The 12,561-nt window shown below is 40.5% G+C and overlaps 1 protein-coding gene across 2 annotated transcripts in view; it reads left to right on the top strand.

Annotated features, from left to right (window-relative positions):
- micu2 (mitochondrial calcium uptake 2) overlaps positions 1 to 12,561 on the top strand; it is a 515,698-nt gene that overhangs the window by 260,056 nt on the left and 243,081 nt on the right. For both annotated transcript variants that reach the window (XM_078545440.1, XM_078545441.1), the window contains exon 2: positions 10,769 to 10,925. In XM_078545440.1, coding sequence (XP_078401566.1) covers positions 10,769 to 10,925 — 157 coding nt within the window. The remainder of the gene's footprint in view (positions 1 to 10,768; positions 10,926 to 12,561) is intronic.

Genomic DNA, 12,561 nt, shown 5'->3' on the forward strand with positions numbered 1-12,561 from the left:
TGAATTAAGTGTCAGTAAGCAGATTATTGCTCGAGTTGGCTTCTCACAATGGCCCTATTATCACCTTCTATCACTTTACTGTAGACTAGGAGGAGGTTGATAGGGCAGTAATTAGCTGAGTTAAATTTACCCTATAGGATGTACCTGGGTAGTTTTACCGCAGTGTCAGGTAACTGCCAGTGTCACAGCTGTAATGGAGCATCCACTGTGGTTTTAATTAGAGGCACAGTACAATACTCCCCAAAATGGCCACTCGGAACATCAAACTATTGTAATGCCAATTATCACCACTATTTGACTTCTTTATTTTATGAACCATTGCAACTAGGAATAGTTGCTGAGAGCTTCAACAATTTTGCTACCGTGGGGCCCAAGTTTTGCCTTTAACATATGTTGGATACAGCTTTTAAGTTAGATAGCCCAACAACATTTTCTTAAGAGCTTTCCAGATGGAGAGAAATTGACTTCAGTAAAGCATGCTAAAACATTAATATTAAGATGTAGATATATATATATATTATAAACATTTATATCTGTCATATATATATGTTTGTAGTTGTTTGCCACATACTGCAGGATGGTGTTTTTTTGTGATTTTACATTGCTCTTCAGTTTGTTTTAGTGATTGTTAATGATTGCCGCACCCCACCTTTGCCTTCCTGGGAGATCCTATAAGTATCCCTACTAGACCACCTGATAAGACTACACTTCTGGGAAGGCTATTCAAAATAGCCCTCTTGTTAAAGCTTCTCAGGAAAAATGCTGGGTGAAATCATCTCAGGACATGTACTTCATGAGAGCCGAGTTCCAGATTGCCCAAAGACCCAAACTCCCTGCCGGAAAAGAAAACTTTTTAACTATTAGGAAACAGCTGGTAGTTTTCTTTGCTGGAATCAAGAACACAGCAAAAACCTGCTGCTATCTTTTGGTCCCATATGTGCCAGATTCTAAGTGAAGCTGAATTTCTGTCCAATTGAAAATCATGGGTGATCAGATCTCCTCCATTGGAGAGGCAAAGATACTGGCAGAGTGGGGTTTCTCATATTACTGGTGCAGATAGTTTGTTAGGAAGCTCACTTCAGTATTGGTATAAAAAGAAAAAAATCAGTATCCCAGAAATAAGATATAAAAGCAGAAAATTCAACAAAGATGTAGAAAATTCATCAGCACCTGAAGAAATAGGTTATTTGGGCATAGATGTTTTGGAAGCTAAATTGCCAGTGTTTAATCCATGTATACCAGTTGCTCCAGATGGCTGTTTTTCTAAGGCAACATACAAAAAGTTAATGATACAGTGCAGTTTCATGGCAATGTTAAAGACTATTTCAGAATGTTTAAGAATATGAAGAATAGAAGCAGGAGACAGTCACATGATGGAGTGATGCAATGTTTCTTGAAGAGGCAGGCATATTGAAAATATTCCATATATAGTCAGCTGGCGTGCTTTTATCCAGTGGTTATGTGGAGGATGATTATTGCTATGCTTTTGGCCAATAAACTATTACGGTATGAGCATTTTTTGTTCTAAACAATTGATAGTGGTATTAAATGTTACAACCACAACTGTATATGCAGGAGATTCAACTTTGTTGCCACTGAAGACCAATTTTTTTCATAGATGTAAATAAACTGAAATAGTTTTAAGTGCCAGGAATTTGTCCTTTTGCAAGAACTCAATTTTTTGTGTGCAATTAATAAAGAGTGGAGAAGAATCTACGAGCTATAATATACAAATAACAAAGCTATCACTTTATATTTCTTCCCTTCAGCTTTTATGGACTAGGATATTAAAGGAAGTAGCTTCAGAGATAGTGGATGCACTGGTAGTAATCTTCCAAGAATCCTTGAATTTTGGAGAAGGCCCAGAGGATTGGAGAACGGCCAATGTAACACCCCTATTCAAAAAGGGAGACAAAAAACAAGTAACTATAGGCCAGTTAGCTTAACATCTGTCATTGGGAAAATGTTGGAGTCTATTATAAAGGATATACGAGCAGAACATTTAGAAATACATAATCTAGTCCAGCAGAGTCAGCATGGCTTCATGAAGGCGAAGTCGTGCCTAACAAATTTATTAGAATTCTTTGAGGAGGTAACAAGCAGAATAGATAAGGGGAACCAGCACATGTAATATGTTTGGATTTCCAAAAGGCGTTCAATAAGATATCGCACATAAGGTTACTTAATAAGAGCCCATGGTGCTTGGGAGGGGGGGTGGGGGGGGTAGTATATTAGCATGAAAAGAGGATTGGCTAACTAATAGAAGACAGAGAGTTGGGATAAGGGGGACATTTTCAGGATGGCAACCTGTAACTAGTGGAGTGCCACAGGGATAAGTGCTGGGACCACAATTATTTACAATATATATTAATGACTTAGATGAGGGAAGTGAATGTACTATCGCCAACTTTGCGGATGACACAAAAATAGGTGGGAAGGCAAGTGGTGAGGATGACACAAGGAGTCTACAGAGGGATATAGACAGGTTAAGTGAGTAGGCAAAAACTTGGCAGATGGACTATAATGTGGGAAAATATGAAGTTATGCACTTTGGCAGGCAGAATAGAGGAGCTGAATATTATTTAAATAGAAAAAGACTGCAGAAGGCTGCAGCACAGAGGGATTTGGGGATCCTCGTGCAAGAATCCCAAAAAGCTAACATACAAGTTCAACAGGTAATAGGGAAGGCAGACGGAATGTTGCCTTTATTTCAAAGGGAATGGAGTATTAAAATAGGGAAGTCTTGCTATAACTATACAAGGCACTAGTTAGACCACACCTGGAATACTGTAAACAGTTCTGGTCCCCTTATTTAAGGAAAGATATACTGGCATTGGAGGCAGTCCAGAGAAGGTTCACTAGGTTGATCCCGGGTATCGAGGGATTTTCTTATGAGGAGAGGTTGAGTAGGTTGGGCCTGTACTCATTGGAGTTTAGAAGAATGAGAGGCGATCTTATTGAAATATATAAGATTCTTAGGGGGCTTGACAGGGTAGATGCTGAGAGGTTGTTTACCCTTGTGGGAGAGTCTCGGACCAGACGGCGTAATTTCAGAGTAAGCGGGAGCCCATTTAAAACGGAGATGAGGAGGAATTTTTTTCTCTCAGAGGGTAGTCAGTCTGTGGAATTCTTTACCACAGAGGGCTGTAGAGGCTGGGTCGTTAAGTGTATTCAAGGCTGAGATAGAAAGATTTTTTAATCAGTGAGGGAATCAAGGGTTATGGGGACAAGGCAGAAAAGTGGAGTTGAGGATTATCAGATTAGCATGGTCTCATTGAATGGCGGAGCAGACTCATTGGGCTGAATGGCCTACTTCTGTTCCTATGTCTTATGGTTTTATAGATTAAAAATGTTGGACTACCACAAACAGCTTTTTACCTTTACATGATTCAATAGAGCTGATTGAGAGTGCTGGGAAAGACATAAATGGAGAGTAGTTTTTGCAAACAATATCTAACTTGCCAATACATCAACGAATAGGAACTATATCGCCATTCCTTCATTGTCACTGGGTCAAAACCCTAGAACTCCCTCTCTAACAGCACTGTGGATGTACTTACACACATGGACTGCAGCAGTTCAAGAAGGCAGCTCATCACGACCTTCTCGAGGGCAATTAGGGTTGGGCAATAAATGCTGGCCTAGCCAGTGAAGCCCACATCCCCTGAACGAATGAAAAAAAAAACGACATGATTGTGTGCGTTTTGGGATGTTTTATTTAACTGTGATCTAAATCAACTTTTACTACCTAAATATCTTAATTTGAATAGATGTCCAAAAAACACTGCATTGCTGATGACATTTTAGTATTAGGACAGAGGAAGGAGACTGTTTTTTGTTCCTCTTTATTCATTTGTATCTGTACATATTGGGTGTTACTATTCCAAATGTACAAATGGAGGGTGTAATCTAACTTTTTGCACTGGATTCACAAAACTAATGTTATTTTCGTGAAATTCCTCAAACATTTTCAAATACTTCTTGTAGCCAAAGAAAATAAATAATCTTCCGTCAGGACTGTGAACACCTGTTGCTTAGTTTCATTGGAAGTTTGCAGAGGTGAGTTAACTATGGGCTTCTCTGCTTCCATCCAGCTTTTTACATTATCCAGAACTGTGCATTATGTTGCATTTGCCATTGAAACTTGTATTTAGCTTGCAAGAGAGCATCAATCTGTAGTATTTCAGTTGCCGCAGTGTAGTTTTCATGGAATTTAATTGGATTGTAGTTTTTTAAATTGTAAACAATTTACATGTTTATTAAACATGGAACCTACAACAAACTTTTAAGAAGCCATCATAACTCTTTGGTCCTCAAGAACACCAGCATTGCTCCTTTAATTCAGGGGGAGAACAATCTGGCTGGCGCCTTCTTGATGAGTGCTAATCCCAGGCTGGCTTTGATAATAAATCCTGTCTATATCTCCTTACTAATATGAAAAATGGTCTAATGAGGTGCCAGATCTTGTATTATTGTGAAGGACACCATAGCCACTCTGTAGGCTCACTTTTGCTGCTTCCACAGATCAGGGAGAGTATTGCAGTACAAAACAGTCATAGCACAGTTCCTGAGATCTGAAACAAAAACAGGAAATGCTGGGAACCTTCATCAGATGAGGCAACATCTGTGGAAAGAATAGAGGAGTTAACATTTCAGCTCTCAATCCAGGGTGTGACTTTTGTGGTACCTCTATTCCCACCATTAGAATCCACTGTGACTCTCCAGCAACCCCATGATTTATGAATCACCCAATGGCAAACCTTTATGACAATAATGGGGTCCCCTTGAAGGATTTCTGTGGACTGGTGAATGAGAGAGAGTATGAATAATCAGGAAGTTCTTAGGTGGAACAACACTGCCCACTTTCAATTTATTCCTCCTCCTCCACTCTACATCCTCCTTCTCAACCCCTGTTTTTCCATCCTGTTTGTGTTCCAAATTGTTTGTACCACCCATTCTAAAGGAAAATCAAAAAAAATAGTTTAGAGATGTAGACGGTTTGTACTTTGGGATACATTTTCATGGGGCCAATTGTGTTGCTTGTGATGCTGTGGTCTACAAACTATGATAATGGCAGATATCTGATGGGTTTGTCAAAATTACAGATGCCACAGGCTTCTAAGCAGATTGGATGTGAATAAGGAAACTGAGCTAGACATTGAGCAGTACACCAAGATTCTGCACCTCTGTGTCTACTCAGTTAACCATCTCAGACTAAGAGGCCAATAGAGTTCAACCTACCGTGTTGGCATTTGTCGAAGCCAAAGAAAATGGCTCAGTGAATACTTAGCTGGAGGAAGTAAATTTTGCTTAAATTTGGGTCCAAACTTTCACTCTGTACCTTGCAGGAATGCAACCATTCTTAGAACACTAACACAATAATTATTAAGGCCTGAATCTTCTGGTCGGCGTGCAGGCCCCGACTCTCCCTCCTCCCTCCGCCCTCCTCCCTCCGCCCTCCTCCCTCCGCCCTCCTCCCTCTGCCCTCCTCCCTCCGCCCTCCTCCCTCCGCCCTCCTCCCTCCGCCCTCCTCCCTCCGCCCTCCTCCCTCCGCCCTCCTCCCTCCGCCCGCACAGGGAGTGCTCAGCGCTTCCGGATGCGCGTCATGCTGGGTGGGCCTTAATTGGCCCACCCACATAAAACGGCGGCGCGCAACCGATCACGGGCAGCAGCCAGCTGTGTGCTTGCTGCCACCCAACCCACCCAACGGGGAGAAAATTCTCTAAGTTATGTCTAATGTATGGAAATAAATAAATAAACAAAAAGCTAATTTTATGATACCGAATTGAGGTAAAATGTTTGTTAGATCTCCACTGCTTTAGCCATCCCTTAATATGCCCTTTTATTTTAATTAGCAAATAAGTCCTCAAAATTACTAAATATTTGACGGCACTGAATTGTACAGCTGAACCTAATTGTGGCACATATACTTAATGTTTTAGGATTACGCAATTTTGGATTAAATTGGTTTTTGATGTAGCTCACATTGATCGTCTTTTAGTTGAAATAGTTGATCCTTGCATTGATTTACCACAAGAAGCCAACTTTGCTCAAGTGTTTATGTGCTGAAAGATTATTGTTAAGCACACAAACACGTTCCTGGCTTCAATCAGTTGTTATATCAGTTGTTATCATGTACCTGTCAGGAGCTCATTATTTTAATGAGTCCTGTGGGACCAAAACATTTGTGAAATCCCACCGCTCTGAATTAGTTGCTCTTTCATTTGAGATTGTATGTTGTGAAATGTTGAGTGTTAAATTGAAATGACCAACAAATGTTGTTCTTATACTTCTAGTTTTATTTTCATTTGTTTTATGCCAAGATTGGTAAACTAGTAACTCAGTAAATTATGATACAAATTTGCAGAAAGTAAAAGAAAAATGAAGAGATGTTGAGAAGGATTGATGATGAGAACTTTTAAACAGCAAATGAATGGGGCATAAATGTAGTATTCTGATGATGAGGCTCACGTTAATAGCAAGTCAAATACACTGAAATGACACTTTCATTATCTGATTTGATGTCTTTAGCATTTTGATTGCATTTTTTCCTAACCATGTGACAAGATCTTGATCTTGTCTATGTAGCTGCAGATGCCAGGTACTTCTTTACCAGGAGTAATGGATGGAAATATTAGAGTCAGTAATCCCAGCTATCCCTTACATGTATTCCAATGGCAATACCCTGGCAAAAGTCAATGCGCAGGTCTCTAATTAACTGACCTGACCAGTGAAATTATTCAAATAAAGTCACAAAAATAAAAAGATAAATTATCCTGTTGTTACTAGCTCAACTCGTAACCTGGGAAGCTCTCTAGATATAGTACAGCACTAACTTCAAAACTTGTTTTAAAAATTGATTCACAGAACTTTATTTATTGGAGCCAAGTAATCCTTCGCAAAATTCATTTTGAGGCAGTAGGAACGTAAAATTTGCAAAACCCTATAACCTATGTATCATAATTTTAAATATGCAATCTAAAATATTTTTTATTTCTGACTACTAATAATTGGCAGAATTTTAATTGGCATGTGTTTTGCAACTATCACCCTGCTAGGGTTACTTTCTAATCCTATCAAATCATCTATTAGCAAAAATTCACAAGCTTCCAAAAGACTTTAGTTTGTTTATTTCCAATTTTTTCCCCTCTTTCACCATAGCTTTCAAAATTAGATCTAAAAACAATTGGGAGGGAAAGTAAATACTACACCTTTCTCTTACCTCTTTTGGATGCCCTTCAAAACACCCATTTCCAAACCAAAAGAACAGGTCAGAGTCTTGGTCCCAATGCTGAGCCATTGCACACTAACAGCTTCTGAAAGGATCAAGAGTAATAGCTTTCCCTAACAGCACTGTGGGAGTGCTATCACCACAAGGACTGCAGCAATTCAAGAAGGTGGCTCACAACCACCTTTTCAAAGGCAAATAGGGATGAGCTGTAAATGCTGGCCTTCGCCGTGAAGACCATAACCTGTAAATTAATCAAAAAAAGAACTTTGTGGGCACAAACTCACATCCTACTTCGCCATGGCACAGCACTTTACTCCATTTCAGTTGGTTCCCTGAATGATGAACAATACACACCAACTCAAACAGTATAAATGAACACATTTAAAATTTTACAATTGCGAGAATGTCTTGCCTTTACTTGCGTGCAAGAAAAAACTAAGGTGGTATATTCAACCATAATGCCAACAGATGGCACTTTCTCCCTTGGCAGAGAAACACTCAATTTGACCATATTCCATTAAATTTGTATTTTCCTAGATTGAAAATGTCGTTAGTAGTGGATGGATGAAATGGCTGAAGGTCAGATTTGCCAAATTTACAAAATAAATTGATAATAGCTTGCAGGGCTCAAATACTGCTGTAATGAACATTTATTATAGTCTACACCTAGCTCAAGAGATCTACAAAAATCTATCCTAGACCTCCTCTTATTTCTCTTTTCTGTGAACATAAGAAATAGGAGCAGGAGTAGACCATATGGCCCCTTGGGCTTGCTCCACCATTCAATACGATCATGGCTGATTATCTGTCTCAATTCCATTTGACTGCCTGCTCCCTATCTCCCTTAATTCCGTGAGAGAACAGAACTCCATCTAGTTTAGCCATGAATATGCTCAACAATGGAACATCCACAATGCTCAGGAATAGAGAATTCCAAAGATTCATAACCCCCTGAGTAAAGTAATTACTCCTCATCTCGGTCCTAAATGATCAACCCTGTTTCCTGAGACTATGGTTCTGTTTTCTAGATTCCTGAGCCGGGAGAAACAACCTCAGCGGCTATACCCTGTCAAGCCCTTTCAGTACGTTTCAATGAGATCACCTCTCATTCTTCTAAACTCCAGAGAGTATAGCCCAATTTACTCAGTCTCTTACCGTAAGACAACCCTCTCACCCCTGTACCACCTCCAATGCAAGTTATAAATAATCAAGGGCCAATTGAGCTAGTCAATAAGCCAATTGACCCCGATAATACTCTGCCCACACCATAATACAGTTGGTGTGGCAGTTGGACGGAAGTGGCCGGGCCATTTTTGTTAAAAAGTTTTTAAAAGGGAGGGATGGAAATGGGGCACTATCTTCAGGGGATGTCCTTTGCACATCAGGCAGCAGCCCCCCTAAGATAGTGCCCCCCTAAGATAGTACCCCCCCTTTCTTCCTATCCACCTGCTCTCCAAAACCCACTCCTCAGCCCCCCTCCCTAAGCTGCCCAAACTCTCCCCTCCCAATACCCTGGACATACCTTACTCCGGGATCCATTGGGCTGCCTTCTTGGGACTGGTTGCAGTCCCAGCAGTGCCCACTAATGAGACCTTGGAGCTGCTGGCCAATTCGATTGGCTGGAAGCACCCGAGGGTGGGACTTCTTCCTCAGTGAGAGGTGGAAGTCCCTCTGACAGGCAATTCAGCCCGCCAGCAGCACGTTATGGCTGCAAGGTGGACTGGCATGGAGTGAGTCTGCTCACCTGTAATTTGAAACCCTTGGCCTCAACAATGCCCTACACAATTGTAGCAAGACTTCTTTACTCTTATACACCAATCCTCTTGCAATAAAGACCAACATGCCATTTACCTTCCTAATTGCTTGCAGTACCTGCGTACTAACTTTGTGCTCCTTGTACAAGTGCACCCAAGTCTCTCTGAAAATTAACTTTCACAGCTTTTAAAAATATTTCGCTTTTCTATGCTTACTACCAAAATGAATAACCTCACACTTCCCCACATTATACTCAATCTGCCACCTTGTTGTCTGTTTATTTAACCTCTCTATGTCTCTTGGCAGCCCCTTTGTGTTCTCCTCACTGCTTACATTTCCACCTAGCTTTGTATCATCAGCAAACTTGGAATTATCACTCTCGTCTCTTCATCTAAATCATTAATATAGGTTGTAAATAGCTGGGGCCCCAGCACTGATCCTTTTGGCTGATCCAATAGTCACAGCCTGCTGACTTGAAAATGCCCCATTTATCCCTACTCTCTGCTTCCAGTGCATTAACCAACCCTCCACCCATGCTAATATATTATTGTGGTGGAACGGGGAAAGGAGCTAGCAACAGTTGAAGGCTGCATTTGAAGTGGAGCTTGTGGGGAAGATGTGGTCTTTGGTGTCTCTCTTCTCATTCCCCTCTCAGAAACCTGTGCATTCCCACCCCTCATTCATCATTTTCCCTAAACCTTCAATTGCCTCCAAACTTCTCAACATTCCTGCCAACCTTTCCGTCAGTATCCATTAGCTGCTCCTGTCCTATATTCTGTAGATAATATCATAAAATTGTGGACAATTTAGGGATTAGAGGTAGTATTAAATGTCATTAATCCTAGCAGAGACTGTAGAACATTTCCAGTCAAATTAACTCACTTAATCAATTCCATCATCTCATCTACCCCTCCCATGCAATGCCATCCCCTCTCTCCCATATAACCCCCTTCCTCCCGTGCCGTGCCATTCCAACCTTCCCATGCCATCCACTTCTTCCAAGTTGTCCCACGCCATCCCCTGCCTTGCATGCCACCCCTATCCCATGTCATTCCATCCTCTCCAGGCCACCCCTCCCATGCCACATCTCCCTCACCACGCTCTCTCCCCCAAGTTATCCCCTTCGTATTCCTTTCATGCTGTCTCTTATATCAGTCCCCACCCACCCCTTCTTCATATGCTTTCTCCATCCTCCATTCCATTTGTCCCTGCATGTACCCAATTTCCTGCAATCCTCCCACCAGTATCATAACCCACCCCTGCATCCCCACCATTCTGTCCCCAATCCCTCCAGCCAGCGTAACTTTGTTGTTGGGCTGCACTTACCTTCCACTGTTTTTGACTCCACCCCAACACCGCCATCACCACTAATCTTCCCTCCCATGCTATTAAACCAATCCCCCCCCCTTTCCTCAATCTTTCCAACCAGTGAAACTTTGTTGTTGAGCTCCCCTTACCATCCTCTGGTCTCTTTCACGACCAACCCCTGCACTATCACCTCCACCACCACCAACTGTTAGCAATCATCGTGCATCATGGCCTCCAATCCTCCCCATGCCCCACGTGACTCCACATGCGCCCTCCAAATCATACCACTGACCAATCAGAAAAGTGCAGACAGCCAAAGACTGGGTATTATTATAGATTTAATTATATCTGTCCCTTTCATTATAGTAATGGTGAATAAATGAAGTATGAAAACATAGATAAGCGAGCTTAGATTCTGGAATTTAATTATTGTTAATGCAATTATTGTAAAACGTCATTTTTTTTTTGTTTAAGGTCCAAAATACACTGAAAGACGATGCTAAAGAAGAATACGGGTGTGCTGCAACTTGCAAACAGCGCTTCAAACAGTTTGCCTCAGTTGAATATGAGGGTGAATTATACATGACTCCAAGAGATTTCTTGTTCTCAGTGATTCTGGAATGTATGAACAGTAAGTTGAATATTTTGTGACAATTACTGGTGAAAGCTGGTGCATATTCCCTGAAAGTTCCTGAAGTTTAAAATTTTTTATAATGCCTTTTTTCCAAAATAACTAATTCTGCAGGCCTCAAAGTTTAAAAATAAAAGTATATGTAATTTAAAATGTATGTGCTTAGAATATTGTGTGCTTTTTATTAGGGAGCATTCAAAATAAATGAATAAAAACAAAGGTTTAAACTTCTTTGACAGAAAAAATGTTTCAGTGTATCTGGCATTTTGCAGTTCACATTGACAATAGATGAATAATTTTGCTTATCGATTGACATTTTGTGAAATGTTAGATGGTAGAAAATTTGACTTATATTTGTGCTTGGTCCAATACAGAAACAATATTTAATTGAGAAATCTTTAGACATTGGTTACTGGGTTTTGATTGGCTTAAACATGCAAATGGCAGTGTATGCATATGTTACATGTTTAAGCTTCACCTACAACAGCTGAAGTCAAAACAACCTCATGTAGTCTTTACCTTTATGACGGGCCCAATTGGCCTTTAGAAAAAAGCCTACCTTTCAGTAAAACATTTTGAAGTTCATCTTGTATCTGAACATACAAGTATTTGAATCTCTTTTTAACTGAATGCAATAGTGAGTCTCATACTGCTTCTAAGCCCACGCAAGCTGTTTGTAAAATGTATTATTTCAAGAATATCCAGTTTATTCTTCATTTTAATTTTTTCAGTGTTCCTACTGAAGTGTGTCGGCTCTCAGATTGACCAGATGTAATGTAAATAAGGAATTTCAATGAGAGCCTGAAGTTTATTCGGTTGACAGTCAACTAAAAAGCTGAAGACTTAGCATTTATTTAAAGGACAGAATTACTTGGGACTTCTGGAGAGTGGATGTGAGGCAAATGGGAAAGAACAAAAATGTTGGTGCAATGAATTCCACCAACTTTCCATATTATTTGAAGCTTTGAAAGATTCTTCTATCTGTAAGGAGAATTTCTTTTTGAGTTGTCAGTTGGCAGGTGGTGAATAATGACATGGATGAAGGGACAGAGAGCAATGTGTCTAAGTTTGTTGATGATATAAAGTTAGTTGGAAAGGTAAGCTGTTGGGAGGACGCAGAGAGGCTGCAAAGAGATATAGACAGGTTAACTGATTGGGCAACAAGATGGCAGATGGATTAAAATGTAGAGAAGTGTGAAGTTATTTACTTTGGTCGAAAGAATAGAACAGCTGAATATTTTTTAAAAGGTGAGAAACTTATGAGCGTAGATGTTCAAAGAGACTTGAGTTGAGCTCATACAAGGAATGCAAAAAGTTAACATACAGGTATAACAAGCAATTAGAAACACAAATGGCATGTTGGCTTTTATTGCAAGAGGATTGGAGTACAGCTGTCTCATCTGACGCCTTAACAAGAAACATTTTCTCTTCCTTTCAGTTGTTAAAGAACGCAAGCTCCAACAACTTATTGATATCAACGCCCATCCGGGACCCTCCACCCCTTCCCATCCCTCTGACCCCATCCCTTCTTCTAATCCAACCCCTTGCCATGTATTCACCATACACTCTGACCTTCCACTCTCTGATGCTGAACCTTCTGTACTCAGCAAAGGGCTCAATTTCATCCCCTTACGTC

The sequence above is a fragment of the Cetorhinus maximus genome, chromosome 7 (genome assembly GCF_964194155.1).
Source record: "Cetorhinus maximus chromosome 7, sCetMax3.hap1.1, whole genome shotgun sequence".
Classification (NCBI taxonomy): domain Eukaryota; kingdom Metazoa; phylum Chordata; class Chondrichthyes; order Lamniformes; family Cetorhinidae; genus Cetorhinus; species Cetorhinus maximus.